Below are 22,027 nucleotides of genomic sequence, written 5' to 3' on the forward strand. Positions count from 1 at the left end.
TCGATTCCCAGTCAGGGCACATGCCTGGGTTGCAGGCCAGTTCCCAGCAGGGGACTCACGAGAGGCAACCATACATTAATATTTCTCTCCTTCTCTTCCCCTCTAAGGATAAATAAATACAAAAATCTAAAAAAAAAGAATAAATACACAATTTTTTTTTAAAAGCAGCAGGAGAAAAGGAGAAAGTTACACACAAAGAAATTCCCTAAGACTATCAGCTGATTTCTCCAAAGAAACCTTACAGGCAAGAAGGGCTAGAAAGAACTATTCAAAGTCATGAAAGGCAAGGCTCTGCATTCAAGATTCCCCGAAAATTGCAAAGACAGTGAGGTAACACTGGATATTTTTCATCAAAGGAGAAGGGCGGGGGACCGGGTATTAGATTTCGGAATTAAGAATGGGTGATTTACAGGTAGCTGAAGAAGAGAGGTACACACATGGTACGAAAAGCCTTGCTAGGCCACTCAGAAACAATGGGATACAGGGGCTATTTAGCTAACAGGTACCTGCCTGAAGTCCTTGTATTTAACCATACTTAATTCAAATTAGGCTAAGGCAACATCCTAAATCCTCCTTCCTGAAGCAGGTTTCTCTGTCTGAATCTCTTAGACAAGAAAGGGGAGAAAGGTCAAAGTTCCTTTCTGAGTCTTTTGTTTCTTAATAAACAGCTTAAAATCAACATCCTAGAAAGCAGCTTCAGGGTGGCAGAATGTTGGTACCCTCAGTAGTAAGATGAACAGAGAGAGTAAAAAAACAGGGAAATCATCTATACTGAGTCACACACGCAGAGCCATATGCTGGCTAGGACCACAAGCTTTTAAAGAGATAGTTCTAATCCTGGCTCTTCCATTTGCCAGCTGTAGATAAAGCAAATCATTTACCCTCTCAGCTTCCTCATCTACAAAGTGGGAATGATAATAATATCTACTTCATGAGGTCATCAAGCATTAAACAACGTGATGCATGTAGTGTCAGTAAACTTGACCCTACAAACTCAGTTGCAAGAAGTTATATTTACCACAATTTAAAAGAGAAATATTTTAAAATATTTACTATTCTACCTGCCATCTGCTCTGAGCTCCTCCGGCACTTTTCGTTGGTTTAATTCACTTATCATTTATATCGCCCATGTAGGTGTGCATGTGCACGTGTGTGTGTGCATGTATACATGCAAATGAGTGTCCAATTAGAATGTAAACATTTTGAGGACAAAACAAGGTCTTCCAGTTCTGTCTCCTCACACTGAATGAAACAATATCTTGCAGATATTCAACAAGCATCATAAGACCCTCTTTTAATAATTCATGATTCTGTCTCATTGAGGCTGACCTAGCCTGTTGAAAGCAGTGAAAATTGTCAAATTTGTATCACCTGGTCTATGGAGCATATTATGAGTTCATGGGGCTGTGGGCAAAGAGGAGGAAGCAGGAGCAGGTGGATAATGAAGCTAGAAAGCTGACCCAACAGTGGAGCTGGCTGTGGAGGGAGCCACCTACCTCCATGGTAGGTGTAAATTAGCATCTGCATTCATACGGTTCATCTGGTCAATGAAGACAGTCACTGAAGTGTCCAAACTTTTGTGACACCTCAAGTCTAGTGTATGACAATTCTACATTTTTGGGTTTCAGTTCAGTTGAGGGTCATGACCTGTCTAGGAGCTACAGGTAGGTATCAGAGACAAGGTCTAGCCCCTGGGAAAGTTGGCTGGCAAGAGGTAAGCAAGGTATGTCTGTCAGCTCTGGCCAGATAGCTCAGTTGGTTAGAGCATAGTCCTGATTCCCCACTGGTAGCAGATTCAATCTCTGTTCAGGGTCAGGGCACATACAAGAATCAATCAATAAATACATACATAAGTGGAATAACAAATTGATGTTTATCTATCTCCTTCCCCCTCCCTAAAATCAATAAATAAAAACTTTTAATAATGTCACTCTTCTCAATAATACATTTTTGTTTTGGAAAATTTAGCTATCTTTCATAAAAAATATGTTACTTCTCTTATTTTATTTTTTATTTTTTAAAATATTATGTATTTACTGATTTTTACAGAGAGGGAAAGGGAAGGAGGAAGAGTGGGAGAGAAACATCAACATATAGTTGCCCCTCATGCATCCCCCCCGCCCCCCCCCCCCCGCCCCGGGGACCTGGCCTGCAACCCAGGCATGTGCCCTAACTGGGAATTGAACCAGCCACCCTTTGCTTCACAGGCCTGTGCTCAATCCACTGAACTACACCAGCCAGGGATATTTTATTATTTTTAATGAATTAATAAATTAATTTTAGCCCTGATTGGTGTGGCTCAGTTGCTTGGGCATGACCTCACAAAACAAATTTGCTGGATCAATATCAATCAGGGCACATGGCTGGTTTGGGGTTTGGTCCCCAGTCATGGGAGCATATAGGAGGCAATCAATAGATGTTTCTCTTTCACACTGATACCCCTCTCTCTCTCTTTCTCCCCCCTTTCCCCTCTCTCTAAAAATAAATAAATGAAATCTTTTCAAAAAAATTAATTTTAAACCCTGGTTGGTGTGGCTCAGTGGACTGAGTGCTGGACTTTGAACCAAAGGGTTGCAGGTTTAATTCCCAGTCAGGGTACACGCCTAGGTTGCAGGCCACGTCCCCAGTAGGGGGTACATAAGAAGCAACCACACATTGACGTTTCTCTCTCTCTTTCTCATTCCCTTCCCCTCTGTCTAAAAAGAAATAAAATCTTAAAAAACAACAACTACGAGATTTATCACTGTAGGGAAAACGGAGTCAGCCAGGCTCCCTCACCTGGCTATTCTGGGAACTGGGGCTTAGCAGTGTTTCTATAACTGCTTAAGGGCCCACGCGCACAGAACCAAGGTCTGTTGTACAAGCAGTGATAGTCTATGTTGGTGCCCTGCTGGTTTTCTGTGCCCTTAGTGTATAAGGGAGGCGGGGCTTCCCGCAGGGCGACTGGAGGATTGCCGCACGTGCGGATCTCCCTACCCCGGAACAAAGGCATGTCAGACATCCAAAACAAATTTAATTAATTAAGTTTGGTAGCTTTAGTTTCTAACTTTGTCCACATTGGTAGGTATAACTCATACTAACAAAAGCATTTTTTGGTTCTCAACAATATTTCAAGACATAGACAGGTTCTGAGACCAACACTTCGTGAACCACTGCTCTAACAATTCTTACAAATCTACTTCTTCCTTTTACCCTGTTAAAGAGAAAGTCAAAATGGCATCACTCATGCCAAAAACCATGATCTAATTGTAATTTTGACCTTCACCAGAAACGTAATTGTAATCAACCAGTCTGAACTTTTCGGGTCATCACCAGTATCAAGCTTACTCGATTCTCCATAAGAAAGAGAGGCAATCTGCATAATAAAACATTTGCCTTTCCCTTCCCAGAAAATAAGATATCCTGTCCTAAAAATAATCTTTTTTTTCTTTGCTAATAGCTCCCTCACGCCACCCTTCTTCCTATAAAAAAACTTCCATTTCGTACAACCCCTTGGACTCCCTTCTAGTTGCTAGACAGGATGCTGCCCCATTCATGAATTGCTTAATAAAGCCAATTAGATTTAAAAATGTACTCAATTGAATTTTGTACTTTAAACCTTCTTAAACTCTCCAAGTTCTTCTAAAGACTTAAGATAAGCACAAAAACGAGAAACATGTAAGCCATTATTGTTTCCTGTCCTGATACCTAACCTCCTCTGAGGCAAAGAATTAACTGGGTGATTAGAATGGGAGAAGAAAGAGAAAAAAAGTTAGTATCTCAAAATGTTATCCGGCACCCATGTAAAAAAGTACTTTGCATAGTGCCTGTACTCAGTAACGGCTGGTATCATCACCATCACCTTCATCTTCATATTTTTTAAATTTTCTATTTATTGATCGATCTGAGAGAGATAGTAAGGGAGAGAGAGGTAGAAAAATCGACTTGTTGTTCCACCCATTCATGCACTCAGAGGCTGACTCCCGTATTTGGTCTGACCAGGGATCAAGGCTGTGGCCCTTGGCATATGGGGATGACACGCTAAGCAAGTGAGCTACCTGGCCAGGGCCTTCATCCTCATAACCCATTATATCATCCTGTTCATGCTTCTTGTGGTGTTTATCTATCACTGATTCTCATATTTCTGAACACTAAAAACAACATATCGTACAGAATCTCTTAAATTCAGATCTTCCATTTCCTTAGGATTCAAAATACTGTCACTTCCTCACACAGAGTGGGAGCCTGTGATACTTGTGAATAGATCACACTCACAGAAATGTTTCTTCTTTCATCTCTTGGGAGAGTTTAGGCTTTGAAGTTACTATTTCTCTGAAGGTTTTTTAAATCAGGAAATCTTAAACAGAAAGACGAAGCTAGACATCATAAATGAAAGCCAGAAAGTAGCAGGGCAAGTAAGTGGTTCACTAAACCTCAAGTTTCTCACCATCCCTGAAATAAGATTCTCATGTTGAAACCTTGTAACTGAGGAACAACTATTAAGGACATGATTTTTTTATTGTAATTCCAATGGAATTTTTAGAAGTGTGACTCAACAGATCTCTGAACTACTGTAGCATGTGGGAATGAAAAACTGACAGGCTTTGAAACTGGAAAGATCTGGGTTCAAACTCAACTTAGTTCTTTACTATGGGTGTATTGTTAGCAAAATGTTGTGTCTTAAAGTTCTAGTTTTCTGTTCAATGTGGAACCCCACATGGCTCAGTTTCACATTGAAAGACACAAAGTCCAGTAGCCAAAATTCTTTCTGGAGAAATACCCATCTTTTTTTTTAAAGATTTTATTTATTTGCCCTGGCTGGCGTAGCTCAGTGGATTGAGCGCTGGCCTCCGAGCCACACAATCGCGGTTCGATTCCCAGTCAGGGCACATGCCTGGGTTGCAGGCCAGTTCCTGGCAGGGGACTCATGAGAGGCAACCATACACTGATATTTCTCTCCTCTCCTTCCCTTCTCCTCTAAAGATAAATAAATAAAATCTTTTTTAAAATATATTTTTAAGATTTTATTTATTCATCTTTAGATGGGAAGGGAAGGAGAGAAGGAGAGAAATATCAATGTATGGTTGCCTCTCGTGAGTTCCCTGCCGGGAACCGGCCTGCAACCCAGGCATGTGCCCCGACTGGGAATCGAACTGCAATCGTGTGGTTCGCAGGCCCGTGCTTGATCCACTGAGCTACACCAGCCAGTTTACCCATCTTTAGTTGCTTTTTGCAAATAATACTAAAAGAGGTTCAACTTAACACCCATAGCAGTACATAAAATCCTCTTTTCTTTCTCTTTTTCCTAAAGTTGCTCCAAAGCTATTCTCTAAAACTCCTCAAATCCTTCCTCATCCCTAGCCTATAGGGCCAGTGGTTTATGTCTACTTTCTTTCTCTCCCTTTGACTCACATTTTAGTTCTCATTATTTTACATTTTGTGTTCTCTTAAATTTACCTTTAGCCTGCATTCTCTATATCCAAGAAGACCCTGCAAGCCAACAGCCTACCCCTGGGATCCTTATTGAACTGAATTGATTAAATTTCTTAATTGAAACTGATGCAGGAACCCTGACTGGTGTGGCTCAGTGGATTGAGTGCCAGCCTGTGAACTTAAAGGTCACTGGTTTGATTTCCAGTCAAGGCATATGCCTGGGTTGCAGGCCACGTCCCCCATTTGGGGGCATGTGAGAAGCAACCACATGTTGATGTTTCTCTCCATCTCTTTTTCTCTCCCTTCCATTCTCTAAAAATAAATAAATAAAACATTTAAAAAAATTAACCGATGCAGATGATTGAAAACACTAGTTTGGGGTTTTTACTAATGACCTAAAAGCTAACCATCCTTATTAGCTACGATACTAACCAATTGTTTTAGTCTCTCCATTTTCAAAACTGAAAAAATAAATCTGACCAATCTGTTGCTTAGAGTGAGGTCAAGATGAACACAATCATCTCTGACATTCATCCCATAAGATAGACACCACTATATTGAATAAAAAGAACTGCTTATTTTAAATGAATGAGTGGTTAAAGTAACAACATAAAAATAACAAGTTAAAACCAAAATAACTGAGGAGTAGAAGAAGGACCAGGGAAAAAAAGGGTAACCATTATACAGGTAAACCAGAGTCATTTCTCTCTACTGAAAAGGTTTTTCAGCCTAATCCTTAATGTCCTCATACTGCAGAGAGCTGTCATAGAGTGCACCTCCTTATGTGCCAAATTTTTCTCTGGTCTGTGGATCCACCCTGCCTACTTGGGTGTGTCAAGCCTGATAATTTCTGAGGGAGAAAAATAAGCCCATGTTTTTTGACAACATAACGAACTAGCCCTAACAGAAATATAACCCACTTGTATTAATTATTAAATTATACTAGAAAAAATCTATCTTTAAGAAAAAGATAAAGGATAAAAATTATAGTCTTGGCTAGGCAGCTCAGTTGGTTGGAGAATTGTCCTGTGCATCAAAAAGTTGTGGGTTGGATTCCTGGTCAGGACACATACCTAGGTTTCAGGTTTGATCCCAGACTGGGGTGAGTGCAGGAGGCAACTGATCAATGTTTCTCTCCCTCCTCCCCACTATCTTTCTAAAATCAATAAAGTTATCCTTGGTGAGGGTTAAAAAAGAATTTTAAATATAAAAAATACATATATAATTTTAAAAATCTTACTAAAAAAAAAACCAGCCCTCGTTACTGTAGCTCAGTGGATTGAGTGCTGGCCTGCAAACCAAAACGTTTCCAGTCTGATTACCAATCAGGGCACATACCTGGGTTGAGGGCCAGGTCCCCAGTAGGGAACCTGTGAGAGGCAGTGGATTGAGGTATCTCCCACATATTGATATTTCTCTCCCTCTTTCTCCCCACCTTCCTCTCTGTCTAAAAATAAATAATTAAAATCTTTTAAAAAATAAACAATTGAGCGCGTTTGTGAACCAGGTGATCGCGGTTCGATTCCCAGTCAGGGCACATACCTGGGTTGCAGGCCGGTTCCTTGCAGGCTAACTACCAGCAGGGGACGCACAAAAGGCAACCATACATTGATGTTTCTCTCCGTTTCTCCTTCCCCTCTAAAAAATAAATAAATAAATAAATAAAATCTTAAAAAAAAAATAAACAAAACATTTAAGCTAGTGATTATTTCCATAGAGGTGGAAGAAAGCAGATGTGACCAGAGAAGCACAGAAGCAGGCTTTTAAGCTACAGACAATGTTTTATTTCTTAAATTGGAAATGGTTACTTGGCTATTCATTTTATTTTTATTTATTTATTTTTTTAAAAGATTTTATTTATTTATCTTTAGAGAGGAAGGGAAGGAGAGAGGGAGAGAAATATCAATGTATGGTTGCCTCTCATGCGTCCTCTGCTGGGAACTGGCCTGCAACCCAGGCATGTGCCCTGAGTGGGAATCGAACTGTGATCATCTGGCTATTTATTTTATTATTAATCTTACAGCTGTTCATATAGGCTTATACATATGTTTTGTATTTGACATAAAGCACCTTAAGTTTAAAAAATTTTATACATTAAAAGCTCTATTTCGAGTTATATTTATTTCAGCATTATTTATAATAACAACAGAATGAAATACAGACAGCTCATTTGTTGGAATGGTTAAGGTGAACATTGGTTCAACTATATGCTAAATGTAATGTTACTCAGTTATTTTAAAGGTGGTTATGTAGCACTGTGGGGGGAAAAAGCTTATAATAAGTAACCAAAAATCATATGACAGAACTTTCTATGTGATTACAACCAGGTAAAACAGTTCAGAGAACAAGAATGTATGCTACTATGATATGGTGATTGGTTGTTGGCAAAAGGATTATGAGTGTTTTCACCTATGCTTTTTCTAATTTTCTTTAGTGTGGTTATTTAAAAAAAATTATTTATTGACTTGAGAGAGGAAGAGAGAGAGAGAGAGAGAGAGAGAGAAACATTTTGTTATTCTATTTAATTTATGCTTTCATTGGTTGCCTCTGGTATGTGCCTTGACTGGAGATCAAACCCACTAACTTGGTTTATCAGGACAAAACTTGAACCAACTGAGTTACCCAGCCAGGGCCTGTGTTTTTAATAATTAAACTTTTTATTACAAAAAGAAAAAAGGTTTTTCCCAGAAAGCATTTTTTTTTGGTTCCACCATAAATTAACATGCCAGAAATTGTATTGGCTTCTAAGGTTTTGTGTGGGGGAAAGCCTTCATGGAAAACAAAAGTCAGAAAACATTTCTCCCTCAGATGTTTCTCAGTAGCCCCTCAGCCTCTGCACCTCAGAGAACAAATGCCTTATGCTAAGATTCAACTGTGTGCCAAGAGTTGAATTTTCCCCACTTTTTGTTTCTGGCATTGGCCAGCCTGTCTTTCCATCAATAACAAACTCCTGTATCTTAGTTACACACACCTCGCCACAAGAAGCTGACTAATCCTGGGGCGGCTTATTAGGCAACCTTTCACACAGTGCCCATTGCTACCCATTGCACAATATATTTGACTGAGAACGATAAATGTCATGGTTTACATTTGACTCCAGTCACCACACCAGTGCCAGCAGCTGCAGTGTGTAAACATCTCCCACTGACTTTACAAAGACACTGAGAGCATTTTCCCGGCTTTTCAATGTTGCGTAACATGGGGAGGTGGCACACCTATAAGAAAGAATCGGAAGCAGATGGGGATAGTAATCACTTCCTGCTTTATTTCTGAAAGAAATGAAAAGGTGGACACTTATGGGTTGTAGCTACAAATAAACATTAAGATTTAGCATTTAAGAACTAGAAAAAGCAAATGAATTAACATTCTTTTAAAAAACACTATTTACTTATTTTAAGTGAAAGAAACTTTATTAATGAAGCAGTGTGACAGAGAGTGGCTACTCCATAGACAGAGCAGCCATGAATTAACTTTTTTAAAAAAAAGATTTTGCTCAGTGGATTGAGCACAGTCCTGGGAATCAGAGGATCGCGGTTCGATTCCCAGTCAGGGCACATGCCTGGGTTGCAGGCCGGTTCCCTGCAGGCCAACTCCCAGCAGGGGACGCACCAAAGGCAACCATACATTGATGTTTCTCTCCCTCTCTCCTTCCCTTCCCCTGTAAAGATAAATAAATAATAAAAAAAATCTTGAAAAAAAAAGATTTTATGCATTTATTTTTAGAGAGAGGAAAGCAAGGGAGAGAAACATCAATGTGTGGTTGCCTCTTGCACATTCTCTACTGGGGGCCTGGTCCACAACCCAGGCAAACGCTCTGACTGGGAATCAAACCAGTGAGCAAACCTTTGGTTCACTGGCTGGTGCTCAATCCACTGAGCCACACCAGCCAGGGCATGAATTAACATTCTTAATATGTTTCTATTAATCCATCAATAAGAAATAAGGAAATCATTGAGGCATGAACATTTTTTTCAGTGGCTAAAATAGGTCAAATGGCAAAAACGATTGTCCTATTATTAAAAACTCTGTTGTAATAATTTCATTAATATCACAATGCAGAATGTATTGTTTAGCAAAAGAAAAAGCTATTTAAAAAAGGTTCTATGCATTGTTTCTTGAAAGTGCAAGCTACGTCTTTAAAAATAAAGAAAGAAAGAAAGCAGCCATACCCAGATTAGGGAGAAAGAAGAAACAGGCTGAAGGAGAGGAGAATAAGAATTTTAACTGATTTGTTCTGAGAGTAAATATTATCTTACCCATATCATTAAATCTGTGAGAATATGTAGCATATGTAATTCAGTCTATTTGCTGATGCTAGATCAGTTATTTTTGGAGTCTTTCATCTCCCATGCACACAGTGTGTGAGTAAGGCTAATATAAACATTCTGTTTGCTAATAAGATTGCAGACAAATAGTGAAAGGACATAGGTTTCTTCAGCTAAACAAAACAAGAGTATCCACCTAAAGCTCTTTTTTCTAGTGTGAAAGAAAACCAAAATATATTTTATTTCTACTTGGTTACAAAGAGTGCAAGAGAGTAAGGCAAAGGCTAGTAGGACCATTGGAAAGTTATGCAATTATGAGCAGAATCGCAGTCTCAATCTTCCTAAGATTGAGGACAAAATAAACTTCTTAGAATGAAAACCTTCATATAATAAGTCTGAATCATACCAATGCCTATTATCTAGATCATCTACTTTGACTTGTTTTTTCATTAATATTCATTCAGGAATCACTGTGGTCAGAAACTCATCAACCAATATATAAAACACTAGTGTAGAAGTTATTTCCAATGGGGACTTGTTTCCAACAGAGCAAAAAGCTAGCATTCACTTTCTGTTCAATGAATCATCAACAACTACCTTACTGTCCTAGGTATCCTTGATAAAATTCAATCCTTAAACTAAATGTCTGCGATGAAGAATTTCATTCCTGGCCCATAGGTGTACAGAAATTATTTTTCACATCATTTTACCACAGTTATTATTATTTATTTTCAGTGGGGTCAGGGAAAATGGCCAAAATAGATTTTATGGATCAGTAGGTTGCATACTCTAATGATGGTGATTCTGGTACTTTAAAATTAAGACCTGGTTTATTTCACTTCCAAGGTGAAAATGATTTTCTTACCTGAAAACAAAACAAAAATAGTGACAGCAAGGGTAGAATTGAGACCCAAGGAAACAAGAGACAAAAACAACATAGTACATCTATTCTGAAAACTCAGGTATTCCTTCCCCTGCCACAAAATCATTTCAAATAGCTGGCTGACTCCGGTATTCCTAACCCCTGTCCCTATGTTTAGCTATGACTAGATTTTTAAACTAAATTTCCCTGAGGAATAGGTACTTATGATATTGTTGGGAGTATTCATGTGATTATTCTTTTAGTTATATTTTCTTCATAGACATGTACCTAGAAAGCAATGTGCAACTTGAAGAATTTTTTTGAAAAGCATTTTGCAAGTAGCAATAGATGATCTGAAGTAGCTTTTATAATTTCTCATTTATTTTTAGCCATTTTCTTTCCATTGTTGCGAAACTCATCTATACTGTTATAAAGGTTTTGACCTCGTTTCTGGACATCAGCTGCTAGCCTAGAATTGCAAGGGAACTTCTCTTGTCTGTGGTAGGACCTACACTTGAGAGAGTGGTATTCGAAATTAGTGATCAAATACTGCCAGATGCTAGTCTCTCCACTTTTGAGTTAAGAAAACTGAAGCCCAGATGCTGATTGAACAGCTTAATCCAGATTATAAAATCAGTCAATGAACTGAAAGGCATTAGTAGATGCTGGGACTTTTGATTACAAACTCAGTCTTTCCACTAAATGACATTACTTTAGATAATTACAATGCAAAAAATATTGAAAGGGGGAGAAATATAAGGGAAACAGTAGATGTAAACTGAGTATTTTGAAAAGTTTTAGTAATAGCCTAAAATAAGGCAATATGAGGTAAAGAGCACTGCTAAAAGTATACATAGATGAGATAATATGTCTTTTTGCTCACAACTCTTTTATTCCTGTGTCTGACTTAAGAGACAACTGCATAAAGCACTGATTATAAAACGGAGTTGAGGATATACGGTGTATCAAGATTTGGTTTATGTGCCAATAATAGCACAAAGAGAGGGGAGAAAATAGAGCTTCACTGAAGTAAAACTTTTGTATACAACTAATTTTATTTTTTAAAAGTTATGACATCAATTGTAATCCCCAGGACAAGCAGTAAAAACTCAAGAACATACAGAAAAAGAGCGCTGGCTGGGGTGGCTCAGTAGATTGAGTGCCGGCTTGTAAACTAGAATGTTGCAGGTTTAATTCCCAGGCCAGGTCCCCATTTGGGGATGTGTGAGAGGCAACGAATTGATGTTTTTCTTGGGCATGTTTCTCTTCCTCTTTCTCCCTCCTTTCCCCTCCCTAAAAATAAATAAATAAATAAATAAAATCTGAAAAAATATATAGAAAAAGAAATGACAAAGAACTTAAAAGGATATAACAGAAAAATAACCATTTAACACAAAAGAAAAAAGTAATGTAGAATTAGAAGAACAAAACAGACATAAGACACATAGAAAACAAATAGAAAAGTGGCTGGTTAAAAAAATTATCAATAATTGACTATTATCAATTAGTAAATTGACTAAACACTCCAATCAAAAGTCAAAAATTTATAGAATGGGCCCTGGCTGGTATGGCTCAGTGGATTGAGTGCAAGCCTGCGAACCAAAGGGTCTTTGGTTCGATTCCCACTCAGGGCACATGCCTGGGTTGCAGGCCAGGTTCCCAGTGCAGGGCCTGTGAGAGGCAACCACACATTGATGTTTCTCTGCCTCTCTTTCCCCCTCCCTTCCTCTCTCTCTAAAAATAAATAAATAAAATCTTAAAAAAAATTTATAGAATGGGTGAACGAAAGTGATCCAACTATATGCCACCTACAAATGACAAACTGAAAAAAAAGGGAATACATATAACAAAGTACCTGAAAGAAAGCTGGAGTAATTATGCTAATATTAGACAAAATAGATTTTTAAAAATATTTTACTCATTTATCTTTAGAGGGGAAGGGAAGGAGAGAAGGAGAGAAATATCAATGTATGGTTGCCTCTTATGCATCCCCTGCTGGGAACTGGCCTGCAACCCAAGCATGTGCCCTGACTGGGAATCGAACCATGATTGTTTGATTCACAGGCCCACGCTCAATCCCCTGAGCTATACCAGCCAGGGCTAAATTAGATTTTTAAGACAAAAATTGTTTCTAGAGCCAAAAAATGATATATTATAAAGATTAAAGGGTCAATCTGTCAGGGAGACATAATTACTATAAACATACCTAACAACAGAGCCCCAAAATACATAAAGTACAAACTAATAAAATTGCAAGGAAGAACAGACAATTGAATAATAATAGTTAGAGGCCTCAATACTCTACTTTCAATGATAGCTAAAACAATCAGACAGATGTTCAACAAGGAAACAGAAGATTTGAGCAATACTTTAAAGCAACTAGACCTAACACAGTCACCTAACAAAAGCAGAACCCACATTCTTCTCCAGTACACATGAAAATGTCTCCATGATTTAACGAAAGAAGCATAGACTTGTATACTGAAAACTACAGTTTTTAATATGTTTTTTTATGTACAAAGAGTTAATATCCTGCAGTTAGGTAGATGTCTTGAACAACCCATTCACAGAAGTTCACTTAGCCCAAGTTAATGATGCTTTTATCCTTCATGGAGTCAAACATTCCACTTCCTGGAATAACAGCTTTCCATATGCATTACTCATTTAAGCCTATCAACTATGATTGGAGCTAATACGTTTAACTCTTGGATTCCCCTATCAAAACTACAGAGTTACATATGTAATTTATTGATTGCAGAGAGAAAGAGGAAGAGACACAAACATCAGTTTGTTAGTTATTTATGCATTCATTGGTTGATTCTTCAAATATTTTTAATTTTATTTTTTATTATTTTTAATTCTCACCAGAGTACATGCTTAGAGATAAGATAAGATAAGATAAGAGAAGAGAAGAGAAGAGAAGAGAAGGGAAGGGAAGGGAGGGGAGGGGAAGGGGAGAGAGAGAGAGAGAGAGAGACATTGATGTGAGAATCGGTTGCCTCTGCTATGCACATTGATGGGGAACTGAATCTGCCAATTATAGACAATGTTCCAAACAGCTGAGCCACAGTGGTCAGGGTGATTTTGTTCCTGTCTTTTTTTTTTTAGATTTTATTTATTTATCTTTAGAGGGGAAGGGAAGGAGAGAAATATCAATGTATGGTTGCCTCTCGTGGGTCCCCTGCTGGGAATTGGCCTGCAACCCAGCCATGCCCCCTGACTGCAAATTGAAACGCGATCGTGTGGTTCGCAGGCCCGGGCTCAATCTACTGAGCTACACTAGCCAGGGCTTTGTTCCTGTCTTTTAATACTCTTGTTCTGAGATCTCATATTTGAATTTAAAATGTTATAATAATCAAAGCACAATTAAAGGCACAACACTTAAAAAAATAAGTGTCCTTAGATTTTTATTTATTTATTTTTAGAGAGAGGGAAAGGGAGGCCAAAAGAGAGGGAGAGAGAACATCAAAGTGTGAGAGAGACTTGAAAGAGACATCAAGATCCATTGTTTCTCCCACACCTGCCAACCACAGACCTGGCTGGAAATCCAGGCATGTGCTCTGTCTGGGGAATCCAATTGGCTCACTCAATCCACTGAGCCACACCAATCAGGGCCACACCATTTAAAAAAAAAAAAGATTTCTTTGAAGCATATTACGGTAATTAATTTTGGTGGTAAGTGAAAGGTTTTCTCAGGCTCCGCCAAGGAAGAAATGCCAATCGGCCACAAAGTCAGGAAGTATACAGCTTTATTGGGGTTTGCGCAACCAGGTGAGGTTCTCTGGTCCACAGAGTGGGGCCGGGGAAGTGGCGCCCAAGTAGGGAATGTGGCGGGGTTTTATTCTGATTGGCTCTGTTTGTTGGAGCTGGGAATTGGTCCCCTTTGAACAAAGCGGCAATATATCATTGGCGGCTTTCTTTGGGCTCAGGTTGCTATGCGGATATTCCTTTTGGCAAAGCCTGCCCTTCCAGCTCTCTGGTTTGACGTCAGCCTTCTTTTCCGGGTTGTAGCTCAGCTGCCATTTTGTTCTACCCCGCCCATGCTGACAGTAAGGAGGGATGGTGATGTTGAGGGGGCAAAGGAAAATATACCTTAAAAAGTCAGTGAAGAGTAGTCTCTTTCTGTTCTATTTTCTGTTAAGAGTATCATCATTTTGCTAGCTTCTCCCTATAGGTTAAAAAATAAATTGAAGTTAATCATTTGAATTCCAATATACTTGTTAAAGTATTTTTAAGATTTATTTCTTCTCCATTCTTTTTGTTTTCATTTTTTATGGAACACTTTATGAATTTGTGTATCACTGGTGCGCAGGGGCATGGTAATCTTTACTGCAAGAGTTCCAATTTTAGTTTATTGTTTTTAGTATATGTGCTGCTGAAGCGAGCACTCCTCTCCATTCTTATTGCCAATACCTAGGCCCTTCCTTTCTGCACTGCTGGAGGATTTCAGCAACCTTCCAGCTAATCTCCTTGTAGGTAGCTCCTTTTAGCTATTCTGGACACACTTGCCCTATAAATCAATCTTTCTAAGACTAATTTTTCCAGTCAATGTTCTAGATCAGAACTTGTTACCTCAGCTTATATTTTGCCTGTCCCCACATTCAAGGCCCTGCATACTTTTTGGCCCTGACCCTCTCTCCTTTTCTCTGAGTTCTTTGCATGAAGCACAGGTCCTCTTTAATTTATCTCAGAACATATCAAGCTTTGCTTGTAAGCTTTTCCTTCCCTTGCTGTGTCCACTTTCTACCCCATCTTCAAGGTCCAGAAAGAGTGCCACTTCCTTCTTCAAGATTTTCCTGGCAGCTCCAAGTCACACTCATAGCTCCAAAAAATTAATTCTAATGTCATGAAGTTGCGACAAGTTAGTGGAATCCACTACCCTTTTCTCTTGATTTGTTAACAGGAGACCTAGGGACCATTATCTGAGACAGGGGGATATGTGTCTAAACATACCTGAAATAAAAATTTGTGATTTCCAAAATGCTGGTTCTTCAACTTTGTGAAGCAGCTTCTCTGATTTCTTAGTGAAACACGTCTCAAATACAATCCTGTAATATTCACTTTTGTTTAAGAGATTAAAACGTACAGTGGGAGTGTCTGGGGCATAGGTTTATCTCACAAACCAAGGGATTCATTCCTTGACTTAAAGAAAAAGCAATATTCACATTTCCAATTAATTACATCCTAAATACTTGCAAGTACGTCCTATAAGCAAGAATATTTCATTTTCAATATATGTGAAAGAAAACCTTTAAGGGAATAACCACAGACATACTTGAGACCACCACCCGCAGGAAAGACTCAAAAGCACACTTTTGGTGCTACTGCTTACTGGAACGCCATTGGGCCTCAATTCTCACATCTGTATAATAGACATAATACTCGTATTTACTTTCCAGGGTTGTCCTGCAAGATTTTCTTTCTGGTTGTTCTGACGGGTGGCTTGTCTCCAGGGTCCGAAGAGAGACGCTTTTCCTCCCGCGACGCACTTCCGTGCACGAGAAGGAGCGACCAGCGGGGAGGAGGCGAGTCTCGAGGGTGAGTCCGAGTCGCCGGGGTGGGAGACTCGACAAAGACAGGTTGGGCTTCAGCTTTGATGAGCAGCATGGAAACCCCAGCAGGCGTACGCTAAATGTGTATCAGCTGGGCTTGCGTGCACCAGCTTGCGAGGTGTTGGCAGCGCGCTCGCAGTGACAGCAAAGCGTAAGGCGTCAGGACGTAAGATAGAAAAGCGACTGCAGACAGGGCCGAGGGAGTCGGAGCCCCGGGAGGCCTGAACGCCCTGGCCGGGCAGCGACGCCTCCGGCCGGTTGGCGCCCCGGCGCGGCTCGCCTACGAGTCTCCGCAGCGCCCCACGTGGCGGACAGCCGGGTGTCTGCCAATAGAGCCCATTTGCTCCGCCCCTGCCGAGCTCGCCTGCCCTCCTCGGCCTCTCCGCCCAGCTCTCCCCCGACCCTCCTCCCTTCCCCGCCCGGGATCGCGATGGACGCGGCCTCCCCCCACCGCCGCCGGTAGCACCGAGCGGGCCTCTGAGTTGCGGGGCCTGAGGAGCCGCGTGCCCCGGACGGCAAGTGTGCTGGCTTTCGCCGGTCGAGGGAACCTTTCGCTTCTCTGCCACCAGGACCCCGCGGAGGAAGGGGAGGGGCGAAGCGCGTCTTTTCCTGTGTCGCCTGCCGGGCTCGACCTGCGCGGCCTGTGGCTTCCTAGGAACTTGAGGGCCGCGGCCGGCCTGGCTCTGCCCGCGGCCTGCTTGGAGCTGGGCTGGAGCGGTTTGGGAAGACGAGACCGGGTAAGAACTGAGGGACGGAGAGGTGGGAGCGCTTTGGGCGGTCGGAAAGGCCAGGCCTGGGGGCCGAGGTCTGGATGCCCGGCAACGGGCCGGGAGCGAGACTCCAGCCTCGGGTGAGATCGGCGGGGATGCTGCCGACTCACCCGCTCAGCCCCTTTGTTTTCCTCCGGCGGCGGGGCCGAGCTGCCCGACCTAGAGCCCAAGGCGGCCTCCCCACCCTTGCCCTTCAGAAGGAGGCTAAGCCAGGAACGATCCGCCGAGCCTGGAGAGTTCCGGGCGCTGTTCCCTGGAGACCCGCCGTCCAGTCCGGCGGCCTCCTCTCGGGCACGGAGGCTTGCTGCTTCTCCTCCAGGACTTCCCTCCCTCCCTCTGGTCACCCATAGCTAACTTACCGAGGTTTGGTGCCTGGAAACTGAAGCCGGTGCTTTCGCCTCCCGGCTCGGGGCTCTGCAGGGCCCAAGTGTTGGGCCATTCCTGCTGGTTTCCGCCGTTGCGTGCTCACCGGGCCCGCCTCTGGATTCACACACCTGCAGCTAGGTTCGTGGGACCCAGAGCTTTTTCCCATCAGGGCGCCTACAAGCTTTGGTAATGACTTGCCTGTTGGAGCTGGTTCTTAGTTGTGTGTATCTTTAACCAACTGCTTCATTCTGTGGGGATGGGGAAAGAGGGCCTTTAGATTGGCCTATATTCTGGATTCTGATCCGTGGCGTTTTAGGCCATTGCTTTTGGCATTTCTTTTTAAACTCTTGAGAACAGTTTACAAGATTATCAACATTCCTTACCAAGTCTTTATTCGTAGACAGATCTTGTATCTAATTATCGTTTGTATTTAAACATCTTAAAAATAAGAGTAAATTGAGAAGTCAACAAAATTTGTAAATTTAGAGGTACTTTTAAAGCAGAAACCTAATTTGGAGGGGATTGGATCAAAATGCTTAGAGTCTGAATCTAACCCTTATCTGAGGATCAGTGTTGGGTGGAGGAGGGGGAAGAAGTTTGCTGGAAAAAAAAAAAAGAACCTTTAGTAAGGTGTTCTTTGCTTTTTGGCACAGACGTTAGTGATAGCTGTAGTGGGACCCGAAGGTGTTTCACTGTCTTTGACAAAGAGCTCCGGTTTCCAGTTAAGCAGCAACCTAATCAGCTTATACTCCTGCGAAAAACTGGTTTTTATTTAGTATGATATGTGAACATTAAACCTGAGGAATAAGGACCGTTGAAAAACTGCATTAAGCATTATACCCAGAAATATACTTATGAGTCTTTTCTAATTCGTAGGAGGACACCACGAAAATTGGTTTGCAGCCTCTGAAAAAATTTTACACCCAAGTTGATCAGTCCTGGACATTTAAAGGAATTTTTCCCCTTTACTTTTTTAAGCAAAGAGACTTTTGAAAAAAACATGGCAGATGTGGATCCAGATACATTGCTGGAATGGCTACAGATGGGACAGGGAGATGAAAGGGACATGCAACTAATAGCCCTCGAACAGCTATGCATGCTGCTTTTGATGTCTGACAACGTGGATCGTTGTTTTGAAACGTAAGTACACCACTTACCACTTCATCATCTTCCTTTGGGATTGCTATAGGACATCTGTTTTCAACCATTTGCTGACTTCAGTTTGTGAAGAATTTTCTTTAGAGCTTTTAAAACTATCTTTTAAAACTTTTCTCCAGTTTTGCCTTACACTTTGCTGCGAAGTCAAGTAATGATAATTGTGATGATGCAAGTATGTGTTTGCTGAATGAACAGGAATTAGTAGGAATACAATTTTAACACATAGCTTGTTAATTCATTTTCAAAATATGTTACAAACTGGGAAAATAGATACTTATCTTCAAGTGTAGCTATATCTGTACCAAGAAGTTGACTTGAAATTGATGCGAACATATACATGATAATGAACATTTATAACTGCTCATTTTTTCATAGGTACTGAAGTCATAATACTCTACTTTTGCATAGGAAGTCAACTTGTAAATTTCACATTGGAGTGTGTGAATTGTATGCTACCCATATGGCATACTTTCTGGAATAGTAGAAACAGATTTTGAAGTTTGAAGAGGTTAAACAATTTTATTCAGAGTTTAAAATGTAGAATTTGTGCAAAAAATGTAAAAGAGAATTCAGTACTAGATTAGCCATTAATGCCAGGTTTTTCCACTTAATGTGATACTTGCCTAGTAACCATTCTTCTGAATGCTGAACACCCTTGTTTCTTAATGTTTATTTTATATGCTATTTACAATTTTGAATTCCAATAATAAGTAATTGAAAACTCAGATATGTTTCAATACCATTTTAAGGTAGTATAATGTTTGAGATGTTGACATAAGGTTTGGTATAATCTTAATTTCTTTGAGGTGGAAATAAAGGCTATATTACTCACGAAATCGATAAAATAGTTTTAATTGTCTTCATTTTTGAATGAGTAATTACTGAAGATGAATAAATAAATAAATAAATAATAGCTCTTAGTCGTAAGACTCATTAAAAGAGTGAAAATCCTTACATAGAAAATTTCTGAATCACAGTCTGTTAGTGGCCCAAAAATTCCAACTAGCTTTTGTAGTAACAAAATTTGAGTATATTATGATTTAGCACCTCTCTTGACACTTGTTTTAGCAGGATTCGTAGAGAATTGACATAGATTTTTGAGTAGTCATGAATTTCATTAGAGAGGGTCTTCATTAACTTGAAAATTACTTTTGGTATTTTAAAAAGTCAGTTTGCCAGTAAAATCAGTTGTCATTTCATATCTCCTGTTAAGTACTAAAATATAGTAGAGGTATTTGTAATGGTATTAAATAAAAGTGTTACTGTATTAAAAATTTTAAAGGAAGTTTTTAAAATGTAAAACTCATCTTTACCTACCATTCTAATATTATTATTCTTTGCATTTTCCCTTGTAGGGTTTATTCATATTTGATGTGATGTAATTTTTTTAAAACTATTTTATTTATTATTATTTATTTATCTTTAGAGGGGAAGGGAAGGAAGGAAGGAGAGAAATATCAATGTATGGTTGCCTCTCATGAGTCCCCTGCTGGGAACTGGCCTGCAACCCAGGCATGTGCCCTGACTGGGAATCGAACCAAGATCGTGAGGTTCACAGGCCCACGCTCAATCCACTGATCTACACCAGCCAGGGCTGATGTAATTTAAAGAAAAAAGATTTTATTTACTTATTTTTAGAGAGAGGTGAAAGTAGAGAGAAAGGATGGGAGAGAAAAATCAGTACGTGGCCACCTCTGGATGCCTTTTCATCAGGGACCCTGCCTGCAACCCAGGCATGTGCCTGGTCTGGGAATCAAACCTGTGACTGCAGGCTGGCGCTCAGTACATTGAGCCAGGGCTGATGTGATGTAAATTTTTTTAAAATGCATTTTATTGATTATGCCACTATAGTTGTCCTATTCCCCCCTTCATTCCTCTCCCCCCTGCACACCCCTCCCCCATTCCCCCCTTTAGTTTATGTCCAGGTGTCACAAGTTCTTTAGATTCTACATTTCTCATACTATTCTTGTTTTCCCCCTGTCTATTTTCTACCTACCATCTATGCTACTTATTCTCTGTATCTTCTCCCCTGTTCTCCTCCTCCCATTCCCCTGTTGCTAACCCTCCATGTGATCTCCATTTCTGTGGTTCTGCTCCAGATCTAGCTGTCCTCTTAGTTTGCTTTTGTTTTAGGTGTGGTTGTTAATAACTGTGAGTTTGCTGTCCTTTCACTGTTCATATTTTTTATCTTCTTTTTCTTAGATAAGTCCCTTTAACATTTCATATAATAAGGGCTTGGTGATGATGAACTCCTTGAATTTGACCTTATCTGAAAAGCACTTTATCTGTCCTTCCATTCTAAATGAAAACTTTGCTGCATAAAGCAATCTTGGATGTAGGTCTTTGGATTTCATGACTTGGAATACTTCTTTCTAGCCCCTTCTTGCCTGTAAGGTCTCTTCTGAGAAATCCGCTGACAGTCTGATGGGTACTCCTTTGTAGGTGACTGTCCCCTTATCTCTTGCTGCTTCTAGGATTCTCTCCTTCATTTTAATCTTGGCTAATGTAATTATGATGTGCCTTGGTGTGTTCCTTCTTGGGTCCAACTTCTTTGGGACTCTCTGAGCTTCCTGGATTTCCTGGAAGTCTATTTCCTTTGCCAGACTGGGGAAGTTCTCCTTTATTATTTGTCCAAGTAAGCTTTCCACTTGTTGCTTTTCCTCTTCCCCTTCTGGTACCCCTATAATTCAGTTGTTGGAGTGTTTCAAGATGTCCTGAAGGTTCCTAAGCCTCTCATTTTTTTGAATTCTTGTTTCTTCATTCTTTTCTGTTTGGTCATTTTTTCTTTCTTCTGGTCCACTCTCTTGATTTGAGTCCCAGTTTTCTTTCCATCACTTTTGGTTTCCTGTACATTTCCCTTCATTTCACTTAGTTTAGCCTTCATTTGTTCCTCTAATTTGTGACTAAAATCAACCAATTCTGTGAGCATCCCGATCACCAGTATTTTGAACTGTGCATCTGAAAGGTTGGCTATCTCTTGGTCGCTTAGGAATTATTGGCTCTGGGGCTTTGAGCTATTCTTGAGCCATAATGTTTTGGTCTGTTCATGCCTGTTATGTATGAGAGGTGAAGCCTTAGGTGCTCACGAGAGTGGGGTGACCCAGTCTCTGGGTTGTGATGCTGTATGTGGGGGCGGGGTCAGAGAGGGGCAATGGTGTTTTTTCCACCCTCTCTTTCTCTCTCTCCCCCTCTCTCTCTCTCTCCCCCTCCCTCTCTCCCTCCCTCCCTCCCATTTTGGTCCTTTCTGCTGCTTCCTGCAAGCAAACCTGGCTCCCCTGGTGCTGGCTCCCGGGTGTGTGGGCCTGTGCACCCTCCAGGACCCTGTGGGTCTCCAACAAACTCTCTGTGAGCCTGGGAGCCTCTCCTGGCACCTTGACCCTGAAGTTGTTCCAATTGGTGCTTTCAGGCCCTAATTCCCATCGCTGGGGCCCTAGCCTGAGCAGTCTGTCTCACTGCTCTCTCCTTGGCTTGGTTTATCTGCATGCGAATGTGTGAGCCTTGTGCCTTTATTGGGTCCACCTGTTGCCACCCCACGTCTGGGATATGCCAACTGCTGCCTGCTCTCCTGGGTCCATTGGGCCAATCTTTCCTGGCCGACCCCACTCCGCCAGCTGTTGGCTCTGCCCCTCTAACCAGTCTGGC

The 22,027-nt window shown here is 40.7% G+C and overlaps 1 protein-coding gene across 6 annotated transcripts in view; it reads left to right on the plus strand.

Annotated features, from left to right (window-relative positions):
* The first annotated feature begins 16,605 nt into the window (after positions 1 to 16,605).
* Positions 16,606 to 22,027, plus strand: part of HECTD1 (HECT domain E3 ubiquitin protein ligase 1) — a 96,093-nt gene continuing 90,671 nt past the window's right edge. For 5 of the 6 annotated variants that reach the window (XM_037037535.1, XM_037037537.1, XM_037037538.1 and 2 more), the window contains exons 1-2: positions 16,606 to 16,828; positions 18,104 to 18,367. In XM_037037535.1, coding sequence (XP_036893430.1) covers positions 18,228 to 18,367 — 140 coding nt within the window. In that variant the 5' untranslated portion in view covers positions 16,606 to 16,828; positions 18,104 to 18,227. The remainder of the gene's footprint in view (positions 16,829 to 18,103; positions 18,368 to 22,027) is intronic. The other variant, XM_037037536.1, reaches the window with a different exon arrangement.

The sequence above is a fragment of the Sturnira hondurensis genome, unplaced genomic scaffold, assembly GCF_014824575.4.
Source record: "Sturnira hondurensis isolate 20B ecotype Veracruz unplaced genomic scaffold, ASM1482457v3 Scaffold0023357, whole genome shotgun sequence".
Classification (NCBI taxonomy): domain Eukaryota; kingdom Metazoa; phylum Chordata; class Mammalia; order Chiroptera; family Phyllostomidae; genus Sturnira; species Sturnira hondurensis.